Here is a 20,453-nt window from a genome sequence, read left to right as displayed (position 1 = left end):
TGGCTGAATGTCACGTCATGTCACTTTTACTCTGTGGTTTTTCTAAATACACAGCCAACATGTAAAGTCATGGTCAAAAGTTTTGGCAGTGACATTAATTTAGTGTTTTGCAAAGCTTGCTGCTTCAGTATTTGAAGATCATTTTTACACACTTCTTTGGTATACTGAAAAACAATTATAAGCATATCATAAGTTTTAAAAGATTTATTGGTAAAAAAATATATAATGCTTCAGTATTTACAGTGTTGACCCTTGTTCTTCGTGAGCTCTGCAGTTGCTCTTGCATGACTGTTAGGAGACAGAAGAAGATGACTGTCAGGGTTACAGTTATTAAACCACACAAATCCTGCAGAACGACATTAAGATGACGTCGACAGACAACATTCACGCCAACATATATTGATTTACCTGAACAAGTAATGACTGCAGACAAAGACACTGTTTAGTACAAAGCAGTCGACTAATTTCCGGCATCAACCAGAACACAATGACTGGAGACACTTCTTTCTTCGCTCCGTCAGTCTGCTCTTACAATCTGATGAGTGTGACACTGATTTCAGCCGACTAGCACTCGTTCACACTTTCATGTGCTGCTCGTATGATTAGTTCATGTTAGATACTCTTTTTGTGTCAGTATCTAAAAACTGATTTATTCATTTTTTTATTTTTTCTGACACTGAACTTGTGGGTCTAATCAAACAAAATAATGGTTTGGACAATAGAAGAGATGTTGAGCTTCGTGTTTCATGGTGTGGTGGTTTATTTATTTACTTATTTTGTGGAGAAGAATTAAGGAGTTGATCATTGATTTATGAAGACACAAGGAAGCAGTAATACCAAACAGTAAATAGTAAAATAGTGCAGTCTTATAAATGTATTGGCATCTCTTTGGACGGTAAATTACACTGGAGAAAGTACCGTGAGGTTGTCTTTAAAAGAAGCCGCAGTCAGGATTATTATTTATTATTATTTGCTGTCAGTAAAGTGTCTTCTGTTCTGTGCGGTGCTCTGCTGGGGAGCTGATATCACTTGTGGATGATAAAAACAGGATTAATAACATGATCAGATTCCAGATTCTCTTGAGGTTTTGTGGAAGAGAGACCAATATCAAAATTAAAAATGATTTAGTGAATCACTGGATGAAGAACATCCAGTAGATGGTATTTGTAGTAGTTCGGTGTTGATTTAGTGGGAGATTAGTGATGACTGTGTTCTACAGAATGATTCAGAAGCTCTTTTATCTCTGTGCTGTGTGTAATATCTATGAAATACTTCAGTGTTCATCGCTGTTTATTTATTGTGTTGTTTTTCAAGTAAAATGGGGGCACAAATTAGTTAAGTTTCTTAACCTAACATTAATTCCACAAAGTAAACTGCTCTTTCTTTAGTTTGTAGGTGGCTCTGAAAAGAGCCGTTGGGGAATAAAACAGCAGGTTTTTACTTCTTCTTGGGAGCTGCCTTTTTAGGCTTGGCAGCTTTAGGCTTCGCTGTCTTGGGTTTGGCGGTCTTGGTCTTTTTGGGGCTCTTGGCTGCTTTCTTGGGCGCCGCGGGCTTCGTCGCCTTCTTGGGGCTCTTGGTGGCCTTCTTAGCGGCGGCAGTGGGTTTCTTGGCCTTCTTGGGTGATTTCTTAGCGGCGGGCTTCTTTGCCGCTGCGCTCTTGGGCTTCTTGGCAGCAGCGGGTTTCTTGGCCGCGGGCTTCTTGGCTTTAGGAGCCGCTTTCTTCGCCGGCTTCTTCTTGGTCTCGGTCTCCTTCTTGCTGATCTTGAAGGATCCAGAGGCGCCGGTTCCTTTGACCTGCAGCAGGATGCCTTTAGTCACCAGGCTCTTGATGGCGAGCTTGATGCGGGAGTTTTTCTTCTCCACGTCGTAGCCGCCGGCAGCGAGAGCTTTCTTCAGAGCAGCGAGAGACACGCCGCTCCTCTCCTTGGATGCGGACACGGCTTTAACGATCAGATCACCGACAGCTGGACCTGCTTTCTTGGCTTTAGCGGCGGACTTCTTCTTGGGCGCTTTGGCCGGCGAGGCGGCTGCAGCTGGGGCGGTTTCTGCCATCTCTCTGTGTGTAGAGTATTTAGTGAAATCAACAAATCAAACGCTCTGTAGAGTAACTAATGAGCAGCAGACGAACAGCGCCGCGCTCTTATTTAACACATGAGAACCTTACAGACTCAACCCGCCCGCTCTGTGTCTGCGCGCCTCCAAGAGCCGCTCGCGCTTGTGTTTTCTTCTTCTACAATTAAGGACAATACTCGAGTGCTAAAATAGTTTGGAGCAATAGAAACAAAGTGAACAGCAAGCAGAGGTTCTTGACTTTCTTTGGACACTAAAATCCGCGGCGAGGAAAGTTTGTTTTGCCCCGGTCAGATCAAACTCAAGGCGAGCATCAGCCTCGGAACAAAGCCGCATGTTAATTTAATGCCTCGTTTAAGTGGAAAGTTGATGAAATATTAAACTCGTCCTCAATGTGTTTCAGAAACAGTTTGGAAGTGAATTTAATGAAATGAGCACCAGTGAAGCGCGTGTGCAGTGTTTGAAACAGCTGTTGTTTTGGGCAGCTTGAAGCACAAACATCCGGAGACCTCGAGTCTGAGACCAATGTTTTCTTTCTTTCTTATTCATTTAATTTCAATTCATTCATTCGTTTATAATATAATGTAGAATAATAATTTACCATTTATATACTTATTTTGTCGATTCATTAATTGATAATATATATCTATGTATGCTGTTTTATTATTTATTTATTTATAGCATTTTTAACTATATTTAAAGTGTAATTTATGAGATGTATTATATTTTGAATCTGTAACAAGGGCCCTCAACATAGTTTGGAGCAATAGACCCGTTTCAGTGGAGAACAGAATATTGGCAGGAAATGAATCACAGACATCAAGCAAGGGAAATATTTGTAATTAAATTGAACGGTCACATACATAAAATGGAACAGAATTTGAAACAACAACAACAACAAAATATTAATGTTTCACAAATTATGAATTGTTGTGTTTTGGTTTTCTTATCTTATTCTTTTTTTATTTTTTAGGAATTTAAGGTTGATATTCTATTTTGCTTTTAGTGTTATAATTTCCTATACTGCTTTAAACAAATCAAATAATCCTTTAAACACAATAAAATGGTGTATAATCACAATTTTAACAACTGAAACTTCTTATCGCACTGAAATGGTCAAAGGAAAATCAATATTTACATCTGTCTCACATTCAATAAACAATACCCTTTTTATAATTCTTTGTCTCAATTGTCTCTTGAATATCGTCCAGAAAGTCCTTTAAGAGATCCGGGGGTAAGTGCACAATCAGTTCAATCCTACCAGTTTGAAGAAGTGGTCCAAACAGGAAAAAATGTCCTCCTAACTGAAGAAGTTGATGTCTCCAGTGCAACGATAAACTTCTGATACAGCAAAATTGTCTTTTTCCCAGGTTCGGAAATCAGCATTCAATTTTTGTGGCTCGCCATCTCAAATCCATGAGAGAAATCTTCCAGTGAAGCAATAAACCTGACCAAATCCCGAGTTTCAACGTTTTTTAAACACCTGCTTCAGATTCAAAGGAGCTTCACCATCGGCTAGAATCCGCACTTAAATCAGCAATCACCATTCTTCATGGAACCAAAGAGTACAGAAGCCCAAGAGGCGAAACTCTGTTGTGTTATGGGTAACAGTCTGTAGATCTGGACTGAAAGCTGCTGAAATGGTTAGCGCCAGTTTGAGTGTAGAGGTTTTGCTGTTCGTTTTTAGAAATCTATACAAAACTTGAACTGGCTAGTAGCTGGCTAATAATACACTAGTTTCCGAAAGATGGTCAGAGTTATTTTTTGTTCATGTGTGCATTTGCTAGATTATACACCTTTTTGACTAATGCTTCAATTCTATGTCAATGCCTCTTCTCTCACAAAAAGAAAAAAAAAATATAAACAAACTTCTCATACACAAATGCACACACAATAGATGGTGGTGTCTGATTAATTACTGAGATCTTATGGCACCACTTCCATTTTAGTACTGTTTATAGTTCAGGTGTGCACTTGCTAGATTGCACATCTTTTTTTGTACCTTTCCGTCTGTAATAGGACATTCACAGATGGTTTTTGTTCTTGCCATTGAAACGTTCACTGTGTGCACTTTCACTGAAGATGTTGAAAAACAAGTTGTGATACAATTTTTACAATTTTTGTGATATTCTTGTTAAAGTTGAACTGTCTTTAGAAATGCTCATTTATAATTTTATTTATTTATTTATTTTTCCAAATCATATATATGGTGATGGTGTTCACTAATGTCAAAATCAACATTTGAATAAACCTTATTACTGTGTGTATGCCTATATATATTTTTTAAGAATTTCTGTTATTCATATAACAAGGAAAATGCATAATAGAACATAAATATTGATAGTTTAAAGGTTTGCAATAATTTTATAATTGTATCTTTGCAAACCGTAAGTGGTAGGCTAATGAAGCCGATTCGGTGGGGGACATACCCTTACAAAAAGTGCTATGGGAATCTTATATTATATAGGAATCAAAATATTATAGTAATCTTATAGGAATACTAGGCCTATAGTAATCTGGGACATACTGCAGAAGTACGATAAGACTACTATAGAAATACTATAGCAGCTTTAAAATATTATAGAGGTATTACAGAACATCACAGAAGTATTTTATGTTCTGTAATACCTCTTTAATTTCCTAGAGCCGCTATAGTATTTCTATAGTAGTCTTATAGTACTTCCATAGTAATATTTTGTCCCAAAATACTATTTTCCTAAGGGTAATTAGGCCAAGCATAACCAACACATACACGTATATTTTCTGTCATTTAACGTAATTTAACGTCGGTCATCCTCATTAATGTATTTTAAATCGTTTTCATATTTAGATATGACGCCCAGAAAAAAATAAGTTTTGTTAAGTTTTTCTTATGTTCAGTTTTTCAGTGCCATTGACTCCCACTATTTCTCGGCGTTTTCCTTCAGTTTTCAGTCCGCGCCGTCACATCATGGGGGCAACTGTTGCTATGGAGCGTTCTATTGAGTTTCGCCTCTTGGGCTTATGACGTGCTCCGAGCATTCAACACATCAAGTTGGCTTCAGCCCCGCGATGCGGTAAAGCTGAACTGAGCTGGTGACTCGCGCTGTGTTCGGTCTGCACGAGAAAGCCGTGTCTCACGAACAGCAACACTGAACCGAGCTCTCCTTCAGGACGTTCATGTCCTCCTGCACCTGAACGAACAAATAATAATCGTAGTTTAAACAAACAGGAAAGGATGTGAAAGAGCTTAATTCAGCACCGCGGTGTTCTGGTGTTCACACTCTAAAAAAACTAGAGTGTGACTAGAGTGTGGACTAACCCAACTTTTGGGTTAAACATTTAATTACAAAATTTAACCCAACAGCTAGGTTAGTCCATATTTGACCCAAAGCTGGGTTGAAACAACCCAGCATTTTTTAGAGTGCAGGGTAGGGTTGCACCAGCCGTTCGTAAGTTCTTACTTAAACTTGTTCTTACTTGAACGTAAAGTCCAAACTAGAGGCTTAGTAACTACTAGCTAGTTTATAACTAACTCTGTACTTTATTCGGTTGCACCATTTATTCTTAAGGAAGAACGTAGCTAGTAGGTCGTAAACTCTCCATAAAGTAATGCGTTGTCGCATAGAATGACGTCTATTTTTCTTAACCCAATCACAAGCCTTCTAATAGGTAAATAGGGAATAGTCTGAACAGCGCGTAATTTGAAACTCATTCTTGACTGGCCTAAACTGAAAGTTAAAAAAGACATTAAAGCACACGTTATCGAACTCAAAACATTACACTTTTAATTGAAAATATCTATCCCACACATGGAGGAGAAAAGAAACAGGAAGAAAAATTTCAGTCATGAAGAAATTCTTATTTTAATTGATGGATGCAAAGAAAACAAAACACAACATCATCATAAATATCCAACGGATGATGTCTGTCTCGTAAAACTCGTTGACGAACTTGCGGCTCTTCATGATCAAATACGAGCTCATCAATGTGATCTAATCTGGCTGACATCTTATTCTGACCGTTATTCATGGACAGAGGCTTCCGTAAATATTTAGTTACAACGTATAGTTACGTTTAAACTAAGTTTAATGGTGCAACGCAAAAATATTTAGTAGTCTGTAAGTCGTAACTTAGTGTCCATTTACGTCAAAACTAGGCTAAGTTATAACTTACGCACAGCTGGTGCAACCGGCCCCGGGACAAACGCAGAGACGCGTCTCAAAGCCTTCTTGCTTTTGTACCGACAAATACATACTAAATATGTCAAAATACCTGTCTTGGAAAGTGAATTTGAAAAGTCTGTGGTTATGTCTCAAGTGAAAGTAAAGAGTTGAGAAAGAAATCGGATGTGTATCATTATAATGGATGCGTTTGTCTCTTAAAGTGACGGCGCCTAATTTACTAGCTCTGCTGTCAGTGTCTTTAATGGATGAAAATGAAAGTAAATTACTCACTGTTTTTTAGAATTTATCCACAGTCAAACCAAAAACCAGATATAATTGATTATATTGTTTTACTGATGAGTGCAGGACGCTAGTTCATTTATGTGAGTGAGTATAGCAAAATACAGCGAACTATGAAATCTACCCAAAAATTCTTCATACTGTAGACTACCAGTGGAATTGATAAAAAAAAATAATAATAATTAATTAGGGATCTGACCATGTTTTGCTTGTGTTTCTTTCTTTAATTGCTAATGCAACCTTTTCACCCCACAGACTGAACCAAATTAAGCATTGCTTGCTTGGTAACTGTTCAACAAAGTATTGATAGTTGTGTAAATATTGTCATACTGACAGTTGTCTGAAGTTTTGGTTGATTCCATTACATATCTTTCTATCAAAGTTATCTGACATTATCAAGATGAATTTGTTCTGACAGTTTAACTCTGAGTTCTTCATGGGCGTCAGTTTGGTTTGAAATGTGGTGGGGACAGAGACGCATTCAGAAGTGCATTTTCAGAAGTGCTGGGTACATTGATGCATTTTTTTTTCTCTTTCACGCAGGTCATGTTTTGAAAGACGTCCTGTATCTTATTAATGTAAATAAATAAAAATGTATACAAAAATGTGATGAGGTCCGACTCGTTTTATGAAGAAGAAAGCCGTACAAAGCATTAGACATATGATATATGACCCACTAATCTGCTTCATATCATCATATAAGTACCATGTTGACAATATGACATTGCCATGACGTGGTTTAATGTACCTAAACAATGATTACCAAATTTCTCTTTCATGTTGCTTTGTTATAACCACTGAAAACGGGGAAAAAATCTAACCCAAAATCGGGTCTCGCTCTACATTATCCCGCTTATTACATGGCTACCCACCAAATAAATCAATAATTTGACACAAAATATTGATTTAAAAAAGAGTTTATTGATTTAAACACGATTGTATTGCTTCCGCTAAAGAAAATAGTTCCGTCTCTACGATTAGAATCCTGCCGCGTCCATAGCAACGCTCTGTTTTTCATGGCAACGGTGTTATTATCAAGAAATAACAGACTTCATTCTACAGTGGAATTCAACCAAGCCATGTAATAATTTGATTTAATTCCCAGTACAATTTACCATATCTACACACAACACAACTTAAGCACTACAAATTTTATCAAGATTGAAAAAGCAAAAATATGTGTAGCACAGATGAACACTATTGACTATCACACCATGATCTGACTGCTCTCAATTCACAACAACATGCAACCATCCAATCTACATCAGGGATTTTGACTAAAACTTGATCCATTCCTCATCATCATCATCATTATCATCATCACAACTATTCCAGAATTCAGCAATAGATTCAAGCAATAATTAAACAATATACTGACTACTCAACAATCATCTCCCCCAATACTTGCTGTATGAACGCAAACCGTAACTAGCTAATTAAGTTGGTGGCTAAGGAAGTCAAACGTAACATTAATTGCAAGAGAAGAATTAAAACAGCCGATCCCTTGTGTGCAAATGCACAAGACCTAGCCATAATACCAGCAAATCTTAATAAACATAAGTTATCGCGTCTTACCTTTGTGTCAATGGTCTGCAGACCCATGCTGTGTGTACAACAACATCCATTTGTTCTACAGGTTATCACTTTGATATGTTATAGTCCATGGCACTAGGATGCAACCTTGTGATATTGTATGAAGGCTAAATGACTTGCTCGTCTATAATACATTCGCCAGAAATTCTGGCCAATCCCAGCAAAGACTAGGTAGCCTCGTTCCCGCTCGTTCACTGTCCATTCCAAACTGTCAACTCATTTGAAAAACATTCTTTAAAAAAAAGAAGCGCGATAGTCATATAGAGAAAATAATAACAACATTATGTCAAAAAGAAGTGAACAGGACATCAGAGCTTTTTTTTAAAGCCAAGCAGACATGCACAGTAAGTGCCGGTATCTTATCGGCTAAATGAATAACCCATTCTGTCACTCTTTTTGACAAACAATGTTATTAGCTAGCTAGCTAGCTAGCAGTTACGCACGTCAGCTGAGCTGCACCTGCCTCAGTGACACGATGACTCCCCCTCCCCCTCCCCCAACCTAGAACGTATCCCAATGTTACAGTTGTTGCAGTTTTAATGAACAGAAAAGCGTGTAGCCAGCGCAGCAGCAGAACGGCTAAATTGAACTCGAGGTTTTCAAAAAAAAAAAAAAGTGGTCTGTACAAAATGACTCATGACGAAATCTGGGGGGGACCCGTCCCCCCCGAAATCGACGCCTATGGAGTTCTTGTCATATTTTATTACCAATTTCTAAACTATAGCAATAAACTGTGATTATGCGAGAAATGTTGAAGGTGTCTGAATACATTTTGGTTTGACTGTATTTTATTTTACAGTGAAAACTGTGCAGTGCTCTTTTAAATTAGTTTCTGGACACCTACAAACTTTAAAAAAAGTAAACATTGTGTAAATAGCACAAATAAATAAATAGAACGAACCTACAGTAACTATTAAACTATTTCAAACAGAGCCCACTGTACGACCTACACCCCTCTAACCCCAGCTACAAGACGGAGCAATGCACTGTGTGTACTGTAGGAAATAAAACAAGAAGGCATGTGGTTTAAAAGATGGCAAGTAAAATAAAAAGCACATCTGTATGCAATACAGTTCATTATTATCAAGAACGGCTTACTTAAAAAAATTGTGCGACCAAATCATGTTTTATTGTGACTGCATGATAGTGCCACAGCACATGTCTGATCAGGGCGATATCTGCCGTAGACTAATCCCCGCAATAATTAGAAATCACTAAACCATTTTCTCAAATATTGCCTATTCGAGAGAGAGAGAGAGAGAGAGAGAGAGAGAGAGAAATGGAAATTGCGTGTATTAGCGTCTGTGCGTTTATCTTTTTATTGTGAGTTTACTTAAAAACAGTGATTGTATCCTCTCGTCGCTGGAAAATATAATGTAGTGATTCAGTATTTAAACTGTGTTTAATAAAAGTCGTGGGGCAGCGTTGACAAGTTTATTTTCTCCTGCATGTGTGAGCTGCGCGATTTCTGATATGTGTCATGTCATATGTGTCAGTAAGCAGCTCATTAATACAGAGCGATAATTAAAGGCTCTAATGCACACCTGTATATGTGTGTATTGTAAGAGCTAGACGACGAATGATGGCGTGTGACATCATGGTAGTGGTGTCCCAACACTGTAAAAAAATATATGCCTCTCCAACATAATTTCTAGTGACCCGTTGCACCTAAAATTTGTAGTTGAACCAATTTAAGTTGCGGAAACCAACTTTTTTGTGATGTGCTGACTACCCCTGCATGTAGACTGAACTTGAAATAGAGCATAGTCAATTAAATATTTTCTGTTGACTAAACATAGCTTGTTGACTCAAATTGAAATAAAATGTTGTATTAAATATTTAATATTGGTCAAAATAGTCTATTTTTCATTATTTCAAATAAATTACACACTATGCTTTGATAAAGAACATTTTATGTATTTATTTAAATACATATGAACTTGCCTGTTGGGCTCAAGTAAAATATTACACAAGTATTCAACCAGTGCCGAAACAAGCATCATGAGGGCATTTGTGAAATCTCCCAGATTGTCCATGACAACTTCCTCCTCCAGTACTACAGCCACATTGACCACTGTGGGATATGGTCGTGAGTTGGTAGAACTGTTAGTCACTTCCAGGATTCCCATTTTCATGGCCTTTGTGTGTGGCCCAAGTGCCTCAGTATCCTGTGAAAAACAATAAATGACTTTTAGTGTCAGACTGAAAGCATAATGTCTTATGCAATCATTACTGCATCACAAACAGTAATACCATAATAAAGATATTCAAATTAATTACCTTAATAGTCTTTGAAATTGAAGCTGGCTCTCTCAAGTACAGGGGAAGACCACGAAGAACAGCAGACCTTCTACAAGTAGTCTACATCTGTGGTCTGCCAAAAAGACCATCAATAAGACAGTATTAAGTCACTCAATTAACAAAGATGTTACACATATACTCTACCAACAGTTTAGGATCACCTACTCTTTTCACCATTGGGCGTCATTTCAACCAACTTCATGAAATAGTTAACTGAAATACATTAAGATTACAATCTGCGAGGGATAATCAGCTAACAAGTGCAGCAAGTCTACAGATCCCTTAAAGAGATACTCCACCGAAAAATGAAAGTTCTGTCATAATATTCTCACCCTCATGTTGTTTCAAACCGGTATGAATTTCTTTCTTCTGCTGAACAGACAGGAAGATATTTAGAAGAATGTCAGTGGGGTATCCCTTTAAGACTGTTGGAATAACATTCCTAGAGTCGACTTAGGTTAGATACTGAGAGCGGTTTTCTAACAGTCCTAAAATAGATCTCAAACATGCTGTGCGCTCGTTGGCTGTTTGTTGTTCAGTCATATTGACCAAAAGCATGTCAGGTTACTTTCATGAGGCTGGTCAAGATTAACCAATGGTGAAATGAGTCAGTTTTGCACAGTATGTAGGTGTTGGTCAAATGGAGCTATATGATAGGAGAAAAACAGCTTAATACTACACCAAAATATTTCTCTCTAATGCATACATATTGATCTCAAGGTCTTAATCAGGGAAGTTGACTGCTTTGCCAATTTTGTTTCGATACCAATTGAAACAATAAAATAGCACCATATCATCATTCGACGAGTGGCGCCAATACAGGACGGCTGCCTCCGTGACGTGCTCTGCAGTTGTTTTTGTGTTTTTGTTAGTTTGTCCTGTCTTTAGTTATATTCCTGCAATCAGTTTCACCAGGGACGAATTGCTGGATATTCGGCAACACACATCTCCCGATATTTCACCGGTTTTCGACTATTCTGATGTTTTGCTGGACATTCTTGTCGGCGGAGCGGCTGCGCTGATCACACGCTTCAAGAGGACGCGCAGACGGGGAAAAAGAGCTGGTGCGCTCGTGAGACTCAGGAAGCGCGGATTTCGAACGCCGTTGCCCAGCATCCATCTGGCAAATCTCCGCTCTCTACCCAACAAAACGGACGAACTGCTTCTGCTCTCTCGGACAAATAAGGATTTCTCCCACTCTGCTGCTCTGTGTTTCAGGGAAACTTGGCTGAATGACACCATACCGGACAGCGTGCTCCATCTGCCGGACTTTCAGCTGTTTAGAGCGGATCGCGACGCAGAATCAACGGGGAAATCGCGCGGCGGCGGGACATGCTTTTACATCAATGAACGGTGGTGTACAGATGTAACTGTGTTAAAGAAGACGTGCTGCTCAAATCTCGAAACGCTCTTCATTAACTGCAAGCCGTTCTATTCGCCGCGGGAGTTTCATTCGTTCATTCTGGTCAGTGTTTACATCCCTCCTCAAGCGCACGTGAGCTCAGCTTTACAGAAACTCGCTGAGCAGATCACAGACACAGAACAACAACACCCGGACTCTGTTTTAATCATTCTTGGGGACTTTAATAAAGCCAATCTCTCCCGTGAACTGCCAAAATACAGACAGCATGTTACTTGTCCCACAAGAGACAGTAATATATTGGATCACTGTTACACCACAATAAAGGATGCATTTCACTCTATTCCACGAGCAGCTTTGGCACATTCTGATCACCTTCTGGTTCATCTTATACCGACCTACAGGCAGAAACTAAAATCAGCTAAACCTGCATTAAGGACTGTAAAAAGATGGACTGATGAAGCAGAGCAGGATTTACAATCTTGTTTTGACCTCACTGATTGGAGTGTTTTTGAAGCTGCTGCCACCGATCTGGATGAACTCACAGAGACCGTAACATCATATATCAGTTTCTGTGAGGATATGTGTATTCCTACCAAGACTCAACTAAATTACAACAATGACAAACCGTGGTTCACTGCAAAACTCAGACAGCTCCGTCAGGCCAAAGAAGATGCTTACAGGAAGGGGGACAATGTCTTGTATAAACAGGCTAAATACACACTGGAAAAGGAGATCAAAGTGGCAAAGAGGAATTATTCTGAAAAAATAAGGACTCAGTTCACTTTGAACGACTCCGCATCAGTGTGGAAAAGCCTAAAGAAGATCACCAATTACAAGACACCACCCCCCAGCACTGTGGAGAATCAACGACTGGCAGACGATCTGAACGAGTTTTACTGCAGGTTTGAAAGAACATCCATCACCTGCCCTGAACACCTCACCACACAACCGTTCACACCAATAACAACTCCTGCAACCAACCCTGAATGCCTCTCCAAACAACCGTTCACACCATTCACAGCTCCTGCAACCCATCCTGAACACCTCTCCAAACAACCGTTCACACCATTCACAGCTCCTGCAACCCATCCTGATCACCTCTCCAATCAACCGCTCTGACCATTCACAACTCCTGCAACCAACCCTGAATGCCTCTACAAACGACTGTTCACACCACTCACAACTTCTGCAACCCACCCTGAACACCTCTCCAATCAAGCGCTCTCACCATTCACACCTCCTGCATCCCCCCTCTCCCCCACACCTGCAATACAGATCAGCGAGGATGCGGTGCGCCAGGTCTTCCGGAAGCAGAAAAGGAAAAAAGCACCAGGCCCAGATTGTGTTACACCAGCCTGTCTGAAATCCTGTGCTGACCAGCTGGCCCCCATCTTCACACAGATCTTCAACAGATCGCTGGAACTGTGCGAAGTCCCTTCATGCTTCAAACGCTCCACCATCATCCCTATCCCAAAGAAATCCAAAATTACAGGACTAAATGACTACAGGCCTGTGGCTCTAACGTCTGTAGTCATGAAGTCATTTGAAAAACTGGTGCTGGCCCACCTGAAGGACAGCACTGGACCCTTGCTAGATCCTCTTCAGTTTGCCTACAGAGCAAACAGGTCTGTGGACGATGCAGTAAACATTGGACTACATTATGTTCTGCAACACCTAGACAGACCGGGGACCTATGTGAGGATCCTGTTTGTGGACTTCAGCTCTGCCTTCAACACGATCATCCCAAACCTCCTCTTGCCCAAACTAACTCAGCTCTCCGTGCCCACCTCCGTCTGTCAGTGGATCAACAGCTTCCTTACAGACAGGCAGCAGCTAGTGAGGCTGGGAAAATACACATCCAGCACCCGTACAATCAGCACCGGAGCTCCCCAGGGCTGCGTTCTCTCCCCACTGCTCTTCTCCCTGTACACTAATGACTGCACATCTAAGGACCCCTCTGTCAAGCTCCTGAAGTTTGCAGATGACACCACAATCATCGGCCTCATTCAGGATGGTGACGAGTCTGCTTACAGGCAGGAGGTTAAAGAGCTGGCTGTCTGGTGCACTCTCAACAACCTGGAGCTTAACACGCTCAAAACAGTGGAGATGATCGTGGACTTCAGGAGAAACCCCCCTGCACTCCCCCCACTCACCATCATGAACAGCACTGTGACTGCAGTGGAGTCATTCAGGTTCTTGGCACCACTATGTCTCAGGACCTGAAGTGGGACATTCACATTGACTCCATTGTGAAAAAGGTCTTCAGTCTTCAGTCAGTCTTCGCCAGCTGAGGAAGTTTAACCTGCCACAGGAGATGCTGAAACAGTTCTACTCCACCATCATCGAATCCATCCTCTGCACTTGACCCCAAAGAACTAGTTAATTATAGACCAATCTCGAATCTCCCTTTTCTGTCCAAGATACTAGAAAACGTGGTATCCACACAATTATATTCCTTCTTAGAGAAAAATGGTATATGTGAGGATTTCCAGTCAGGATTTAGACCGTATCATAGTACTGAGACTGCTCTCCTTAGAGTTACAAATGATCTGCTCTTATCATCTGATCGTGGGTGTATCTCTCTATTAGTTTTATTGGATCTTAGTGCTGCGTTTGACACAATTGACCACAACATTCTTTTGCATAGACTTGAATACTTTGTTGGCATCAGTGGAAGTGCATTAGCATGGTTTAAATCGTACTTATATGACCGCCATCAGTTCGTAGCAGTGAACGAAGATGTATCCTATCGATCACAAGTGCAGTATGGAGTACCTCAAGGCTCAGTACTAGGGCTGCTACTCTTCACGCTTTATATGTTACCCTTGGGAGATATCATCAGGAAACATGGTGTTAGCTTTCACTGTTATGCTGATGATACTCAGCTCTATATTTCTTCGCAGCCCGGTGAAACACACCAATTTGAAAAACTAATGGATTGCATAGTCGATATAAAAAACTGGATGACGAGTAATTTCTTACTGCTAAATTCTGAAAAAACAGAGGTGTTAATTATAGGACCTAAAAACTCTCCTTGTAATAACCTAGAACACTGTCTAAGACTTGATGGTTGCTCTGTCAATTCTTCATCATCAGTTAGGAACCTAGGTGTGCTATTTGATCGCAATCTTTCCTTAGAAAGCCACGTTTCTAGCATTTGTAAAACTGCATTTTTCCATCTCAAAAATATATCTAAATTACGGCCTATGCTCTCAATGTCAAATGCAGAAATGTTAATCCATGCATTTATGACCTCAAGGTTAGATTATTGTAATGCTTTATTGGGTGGTTGTTCTGCACGCTTAGTAAACAAACTACAGCTAGTCCAAAATGCAGCAGCAAGAGTTCTTACTAGAACCAGGAAGTATGACCATATTAGCCCGGTCCTGTCAACACTGCACTGGCTCCCTATCAAACATCGTATAGATTTTAAAATATTGCTTATTACTTATAAAGCCCTGAATGGTTTAGCACCTCAGTATTTGAATGAGCTCTTGTTACATTATAATCCTCTACGTCCGCTATGTTCTCAAAACTCAGGCAATTTGATAATACCTAGAATATCAAAATCAACTGCAGGCGGCAGATCCTTTTCCTATTTGGCGCCCAAACTCTGGAATAACCTACCTAACATTGTTCGGGAGGCAGACACACTCTTGCAGTTTAAATCTAGATTAAAGACCCATCTCTTTAACCTGGCATACACATAACATACTAATATGCTTTTATTATCCAAATCCGTTAAAGGATTTTTAGGCTGCATTAATTAGGTAAACCGGAACCGGAAACACTTCCCATAACACCCTATGTACTTGCTACATCATTAGAAGAATGGCATCTACGCTAATATTTGTCTGTTTCTCTCTTGTTCCGAGGTCACCGTAGCCACCAGATCCAGTCTGTGTCCAGATCAGAGGGTCACTGCAGTCACCCGGATCCAGTACGTATCCAGACCAGATGGTGGATCAGCACCTAGAAAGGACCTCTACATCCCTGAAAGACAGCGGAGACCAGGACAACTAGAGCCCCAGATACAGATCCCCTGTAAAGACCTTGTCTCAAAGGAGCACCAGGACAAGACCACAGGAAACAGATGATTCTTCTGCACAATCTGACTTTGCTGCAGCCTGGAATTGAACTACTGGTTTCGTCTGGTCAGAGGAGAACTGGCCCCCCAACTGAGCCTGGTTTCTCCCAAGGTTTTTTTCTCCATTCTGTCACCGATGGAGTTTCGGTTCCTTGCCGCTGTCGCCTCTGGCTTGCTTAGTTGGGGACACTTCATCTACAGCGATATCGTTGACTTGATTGCAAATAAATGCACAGACACTATTTAACTGAAAAGAGATGACATCACTGAATTCAATGATGAACTGCCTTTAACTATCATTTTTGCATTATTGACACTGTTTTCCTAATGAATGTTGTTCAGTTGCTTTGACGCAATGTATTTTGTTTAAAGCGCTATATAAATAAAGGTGACATTGACATTGACTTCAGTAACTGTCTGGTTCAGCTCAGCTTCTAAATCGGACCTCAGAAGACTACAGAGGGTAGTCCGGACTGCTGAGAGAATCATCGGTACAACCCTCCCATCTATTCAAGAACTGTACTTATCCAGAGTGAGCAAAAGGGCTGTTAAAATCACTCCGGACCGCTCACATCCGGCACACTCCCTCTTTGAACTGTTGCCATCTGGTCGACGCTACAGAGCACTGAGCACCAGAACGACCAGACACAGGAACAGTTTCTTCCCTCAGGCAATCCATCTTATGAACAGCTGATAATAACTGTGGGACACACTACACTATTTATATTTATATACACTACACTTTTTATCCAACACACATACTTAGCGTACACTTAAATCTTTTGCACATAATATACATGTACATACATGGAACACACTACACTACTTATATTTATATTTATATTTATATACACATACACTTATTTATCCAAACACACATACTTAGCGTACAGTTAAAACTTTTCCACATAATATACATGTACATACATAAATGCTCATTTTAATACACCTGCCATACATTGTCAATTTGTATATTGTCAATCCTTACCCACCTATTTGTATTTTTTTGTATTTTTATTCCTTATTGTGTTGCACTGCGGAGCTCCGTCACGAAAACAAATTTCCCGTATGTCTGAACATACCTGGCAATAAAGCTCATTCTGATTCTGATTCTGATTCTGAATAGCACCATAATCAAAATCTCACCGAGGCTCCATGTACAGCCCATGTAAATAAGATAATGTAAACAATATGTGTGACATCCCACAAACAAAAAATAAGCCATCATCTCTGAACACCATTTATGACATACATTATATTATGTATTTGCGGGATTTGTACATGTATTGTAGATCATCAACATCAAGTATACATGGAACCTTTTTGACACATTCTGATCATATAATGTAATTCTATTGCTCACATAATGAGCATTGGATAAATGTCACAAGACAAAGTGTCAACTCAACTGACAGAGACCTTGAAATTAAAATGTTTTGCATTTAAGTTTTTGTGGAGCAGTGCGCTGCTGGCAGTTTCTTCTCTTAAACAGGTATCAGTAAATTATGTTACACTGTTTAACACTGTTATATTTTATATAAAGAAATTATTAACATACCTGGGCATCCAGTTGTTCCAGAAGTTCATCCAAGTTGTTCGACCTTCCCTGTCTTGCTTTGGCTCTGTACATCTTTAGCAACCCCTGGGTGTGACTGTCCAGCGATGTCAGCAATGTTGACTTCAGGTCAATACGGTAGATACCTGTTACCTGTGGGTAATAAAAGATTCAGAAGCAAACACTTAAAATCAAAGCAAATTATTTCCTCGCCTAAATTATCTGTCACTCTGTGATAGCAAAAGCACAAGTTGTCAAGACTAGCCGTCTGTTACAGTCAATTATCATATATATCGTAAGCCAAAATGCAAATGGAATTTGAAAATAATGACCATTACAAAATATTAAACAGAAACATGTCACCGTTGGCAAACTGATAACATTAAACAGCTTACAATTCTGGTAAAATTAGCAGCTATTCGTGTTAGCACAACTTTTTATTTATTTACTTTGTTATCGGACTGAAATGTTATTTCACTCTTGCAAAAGGAGGCTTTGTGCAAAGTACTAGCTGCTAACAGGAAGGCACACGTGCTTTGAATGCCAACTAACATTAACTGTTAAAACTAACTTTAGCCTAAATTATCAGTCACTCTGTAATAGCAAAAGCACAAGTTGTCAAGACTAGCCGTCTGTTACAGTCAATTATCATACATATCATAAGCCAAAATGCAAATGGAATTTGAAAATATTGACCATTAAAAATATTAAACGGGAACATGTAATGCTTAACCATTAGGGTCAACTTTAAATCACATGCCAGTTGGAAAGGAATGTTCAACATGTGATTTTCCAGCACTGCTAATCACTGTAGGTACTCACAATAAAGCTATGTCAAACTTTGTTGATAGACAATAGATGTATTATTAACCTAAATTTGCTCAATACCTCGCAGCATGGCACTCACCACTGGAGTGTCGTGACTCGTGGTGATGGGGGAAATTCCCTCTTGCTCGGCCAACATAATATTTTTTGTGCATTGTTAAAAGTTCTGTCAACACAATTATTTATTTTCTCTTGATGAACATTTTGTAGTACAGTCATGGAAATCATGCAATCATTGACCAAACATATTTTTCTTTTTTGACAAAACCATTATGTTGAGCCAACATGTATTTCCTCATTTGTACAACTATTTGCTTCAGTAATTTTTTACAGTGAATCCTTAGGGGAATATTTTCTTCCCTACCCCTTGACACTCTGTTTTAAGGGGGAAGGGGTAGACGAAGGGGTAGGGGTATGAAATAGAAATGGGATTGGACCTAAATCACTAATACAACATACTAAGATACTAAAAATGTCATAACTGTATGTACTGTACATAAATGTTTATTTCCCCCAAACATGAGGATTATGTGTTCCCTTTTGTCACTACCGAAAGAATGATGACATGATTTGGTTGTGAAAATTTTATGGGATAACACCAAAAAAAAAGAAAAAAAAGAAAAAAAAAAGATATCCCTACCAAAACTCTACCAAATGTTTCAGTAGTGACAATTTAAGATACATCTGATCCTCTCAAAGACGCTAATCAGCACATGGTTAGTGTAACGAGGAGTATGAGGCAGTATTAGAATCCAGAAGTTTATCACGTAAAGATCTTAGAGGCAGAGTCGTTAAACCAGGCAGAGAGTCAGTCCGATCTTATAACATATACAAGGGGAATGGGTCAAACACAAACATCACTTCAATCAGGCAGAAAATTCAATGGGGCAATCCAACGATCGAGAACGTGAAGACAGGCAGAATCATACACAAACAGGCAGTCACAATAATCAACGGGAAACCGCTTGGTAAGGCAGGTAAACAGGCAATACTTCACAATGAGTGAACACACTGACTCGTGTTAAATAATGTCAAACAGGAAGTGTGTGTCGAAGCAGAGGAAGTGGTGAACAGTCAGTACTCAGGCGAGGACTCCCTCTCCCTCTAGAGATTTAGGACCAAACCTGTGACGGAAATACAAATTACTATTACATGATGCATGTGTGATATTTAATGTGTTTAATGTAAAAAGAAAACAAGGAAACTCCTCCTGAGACCTAAGCATACCATTTTGTGTTATCTTTCATAACATAGTTGAGAATCAACTTTATACAAAGTTTGGTTAACGGAAATCCTGAAACCTAAAAATTGATTGGTGAATGGGAAATAAAATTAAACTCAATGATTTTGCCTATATACGTCTTTTCAAGTCATTTTATTGTATTTAACTTTTTAATCTTTTTTTTATTTTTTTTTATAAAATGTCCCCTACAGTGTAATGTAATGACAATAAAAGCATAATTTCACAAAACATTTTTCCCCTGGTTATCAGGATGACATCAATGCGATTTATTATTACCATGATCTTTTCATATCAGCAGACAATATCCCATACAAAATATCCTCACAAAAGCACTGCATCAACAATACTTGATGAAATAGAGATATTGCATCAGTTGGTCTTTTACTTCATTTGATTCCAGCATCATCACACAGCTGCAAGGGACCTGGAGAAATGTCATCCTGTCAAACTGAAAAACATCTTCAAAAAGGTACATTTGGACATTTCTATCACTACCTATTGTCTGCCTCAAAATATTGGCAGATGGGTTGTATATGAAAAACTAATATAAATAAAATCAGTTGGAGAGTTAACCTTGGCTGTTACTTTTGTCTTTTATCTGCAGGCACTTACAAGAACAGCTTGATTTGTGTTGAAGAGACCACACAGCCGTACCTGCTCGCTGATGGGACCCTAACCCTAACCCTAACCCTAACGAGGAACATCATTAATGGATGCTACAACTCAAATCTACACATCATATTTGTTGATGTCTAGGTAAATTTGATGATTTTGTCTTTTATTAACTAGTTTATGTTTCTGTGCAATACTTAATGAATGTAACTAATTAACCTCTACATATCTGGTATATGCTTTAAAGTCGCCACTTTGCCCATTTGTTAAATAAACATTGCAATTTATACATCTGTCTGAAGACTCTTGATTTTATGTCTAATCTTGTACATTAACACCATACAATAGCATTTTTTATT

General features: G+C 39.2%; 1 protein-coding gene across 1 annotated transcript; it reads right to left on the bottom strand.

Moving 5' to 3' along the window:
- Nucleotides 1-1,145: 1,145 nt before the first annotated feature.
- Nucleotides 1,146-2,167, bottom strand: LOC132111725 (histone H1-like). The gene has a single exon (XM_059519298.1). It carries the CDS (start codon nt 2,050-2,052, stop codon nt 1,438-1,440), a length of 615 nt encoding a protein of 204 aa, XP_059375281.1. The 5' UTR covers nt 2,053-2,167; the 3' UTR covers nt 1,146-1,437.
- Nucleotides 2,168-20,453: the final 18,286 nt, after the last annotated feature.

The sequence above is a fragment of the Carassius carassius genome, chromosome 2 (assembly GCF_963082965.1).
Source record: "Carassius carassius chromosome 2, fCarCar2.1, whole genome shotgun sequence".
Lineage (NCBI taxonomy): Eukaryota > Metazoa > Chordata > Actinopteri > Cypriniformes > Cyprinidae > Carassius > Carassius carassius.
The sequence above is the reverse complement of the archived record's forward strand: the minus strand, read 5'-3'. Positions and strand labels throughout refer to the sequence as shown.

Bases quoted from the DNA above. Each gene is read 5' to 3' on its own strand.
- LOC132111725 (XM_059519298.1), bottom strand. From the start codon at position 2,052: ATGGCAGAAACCGCCCCAGCTGCAGCCGCCTCGCCGGCCAAAGCGCCC.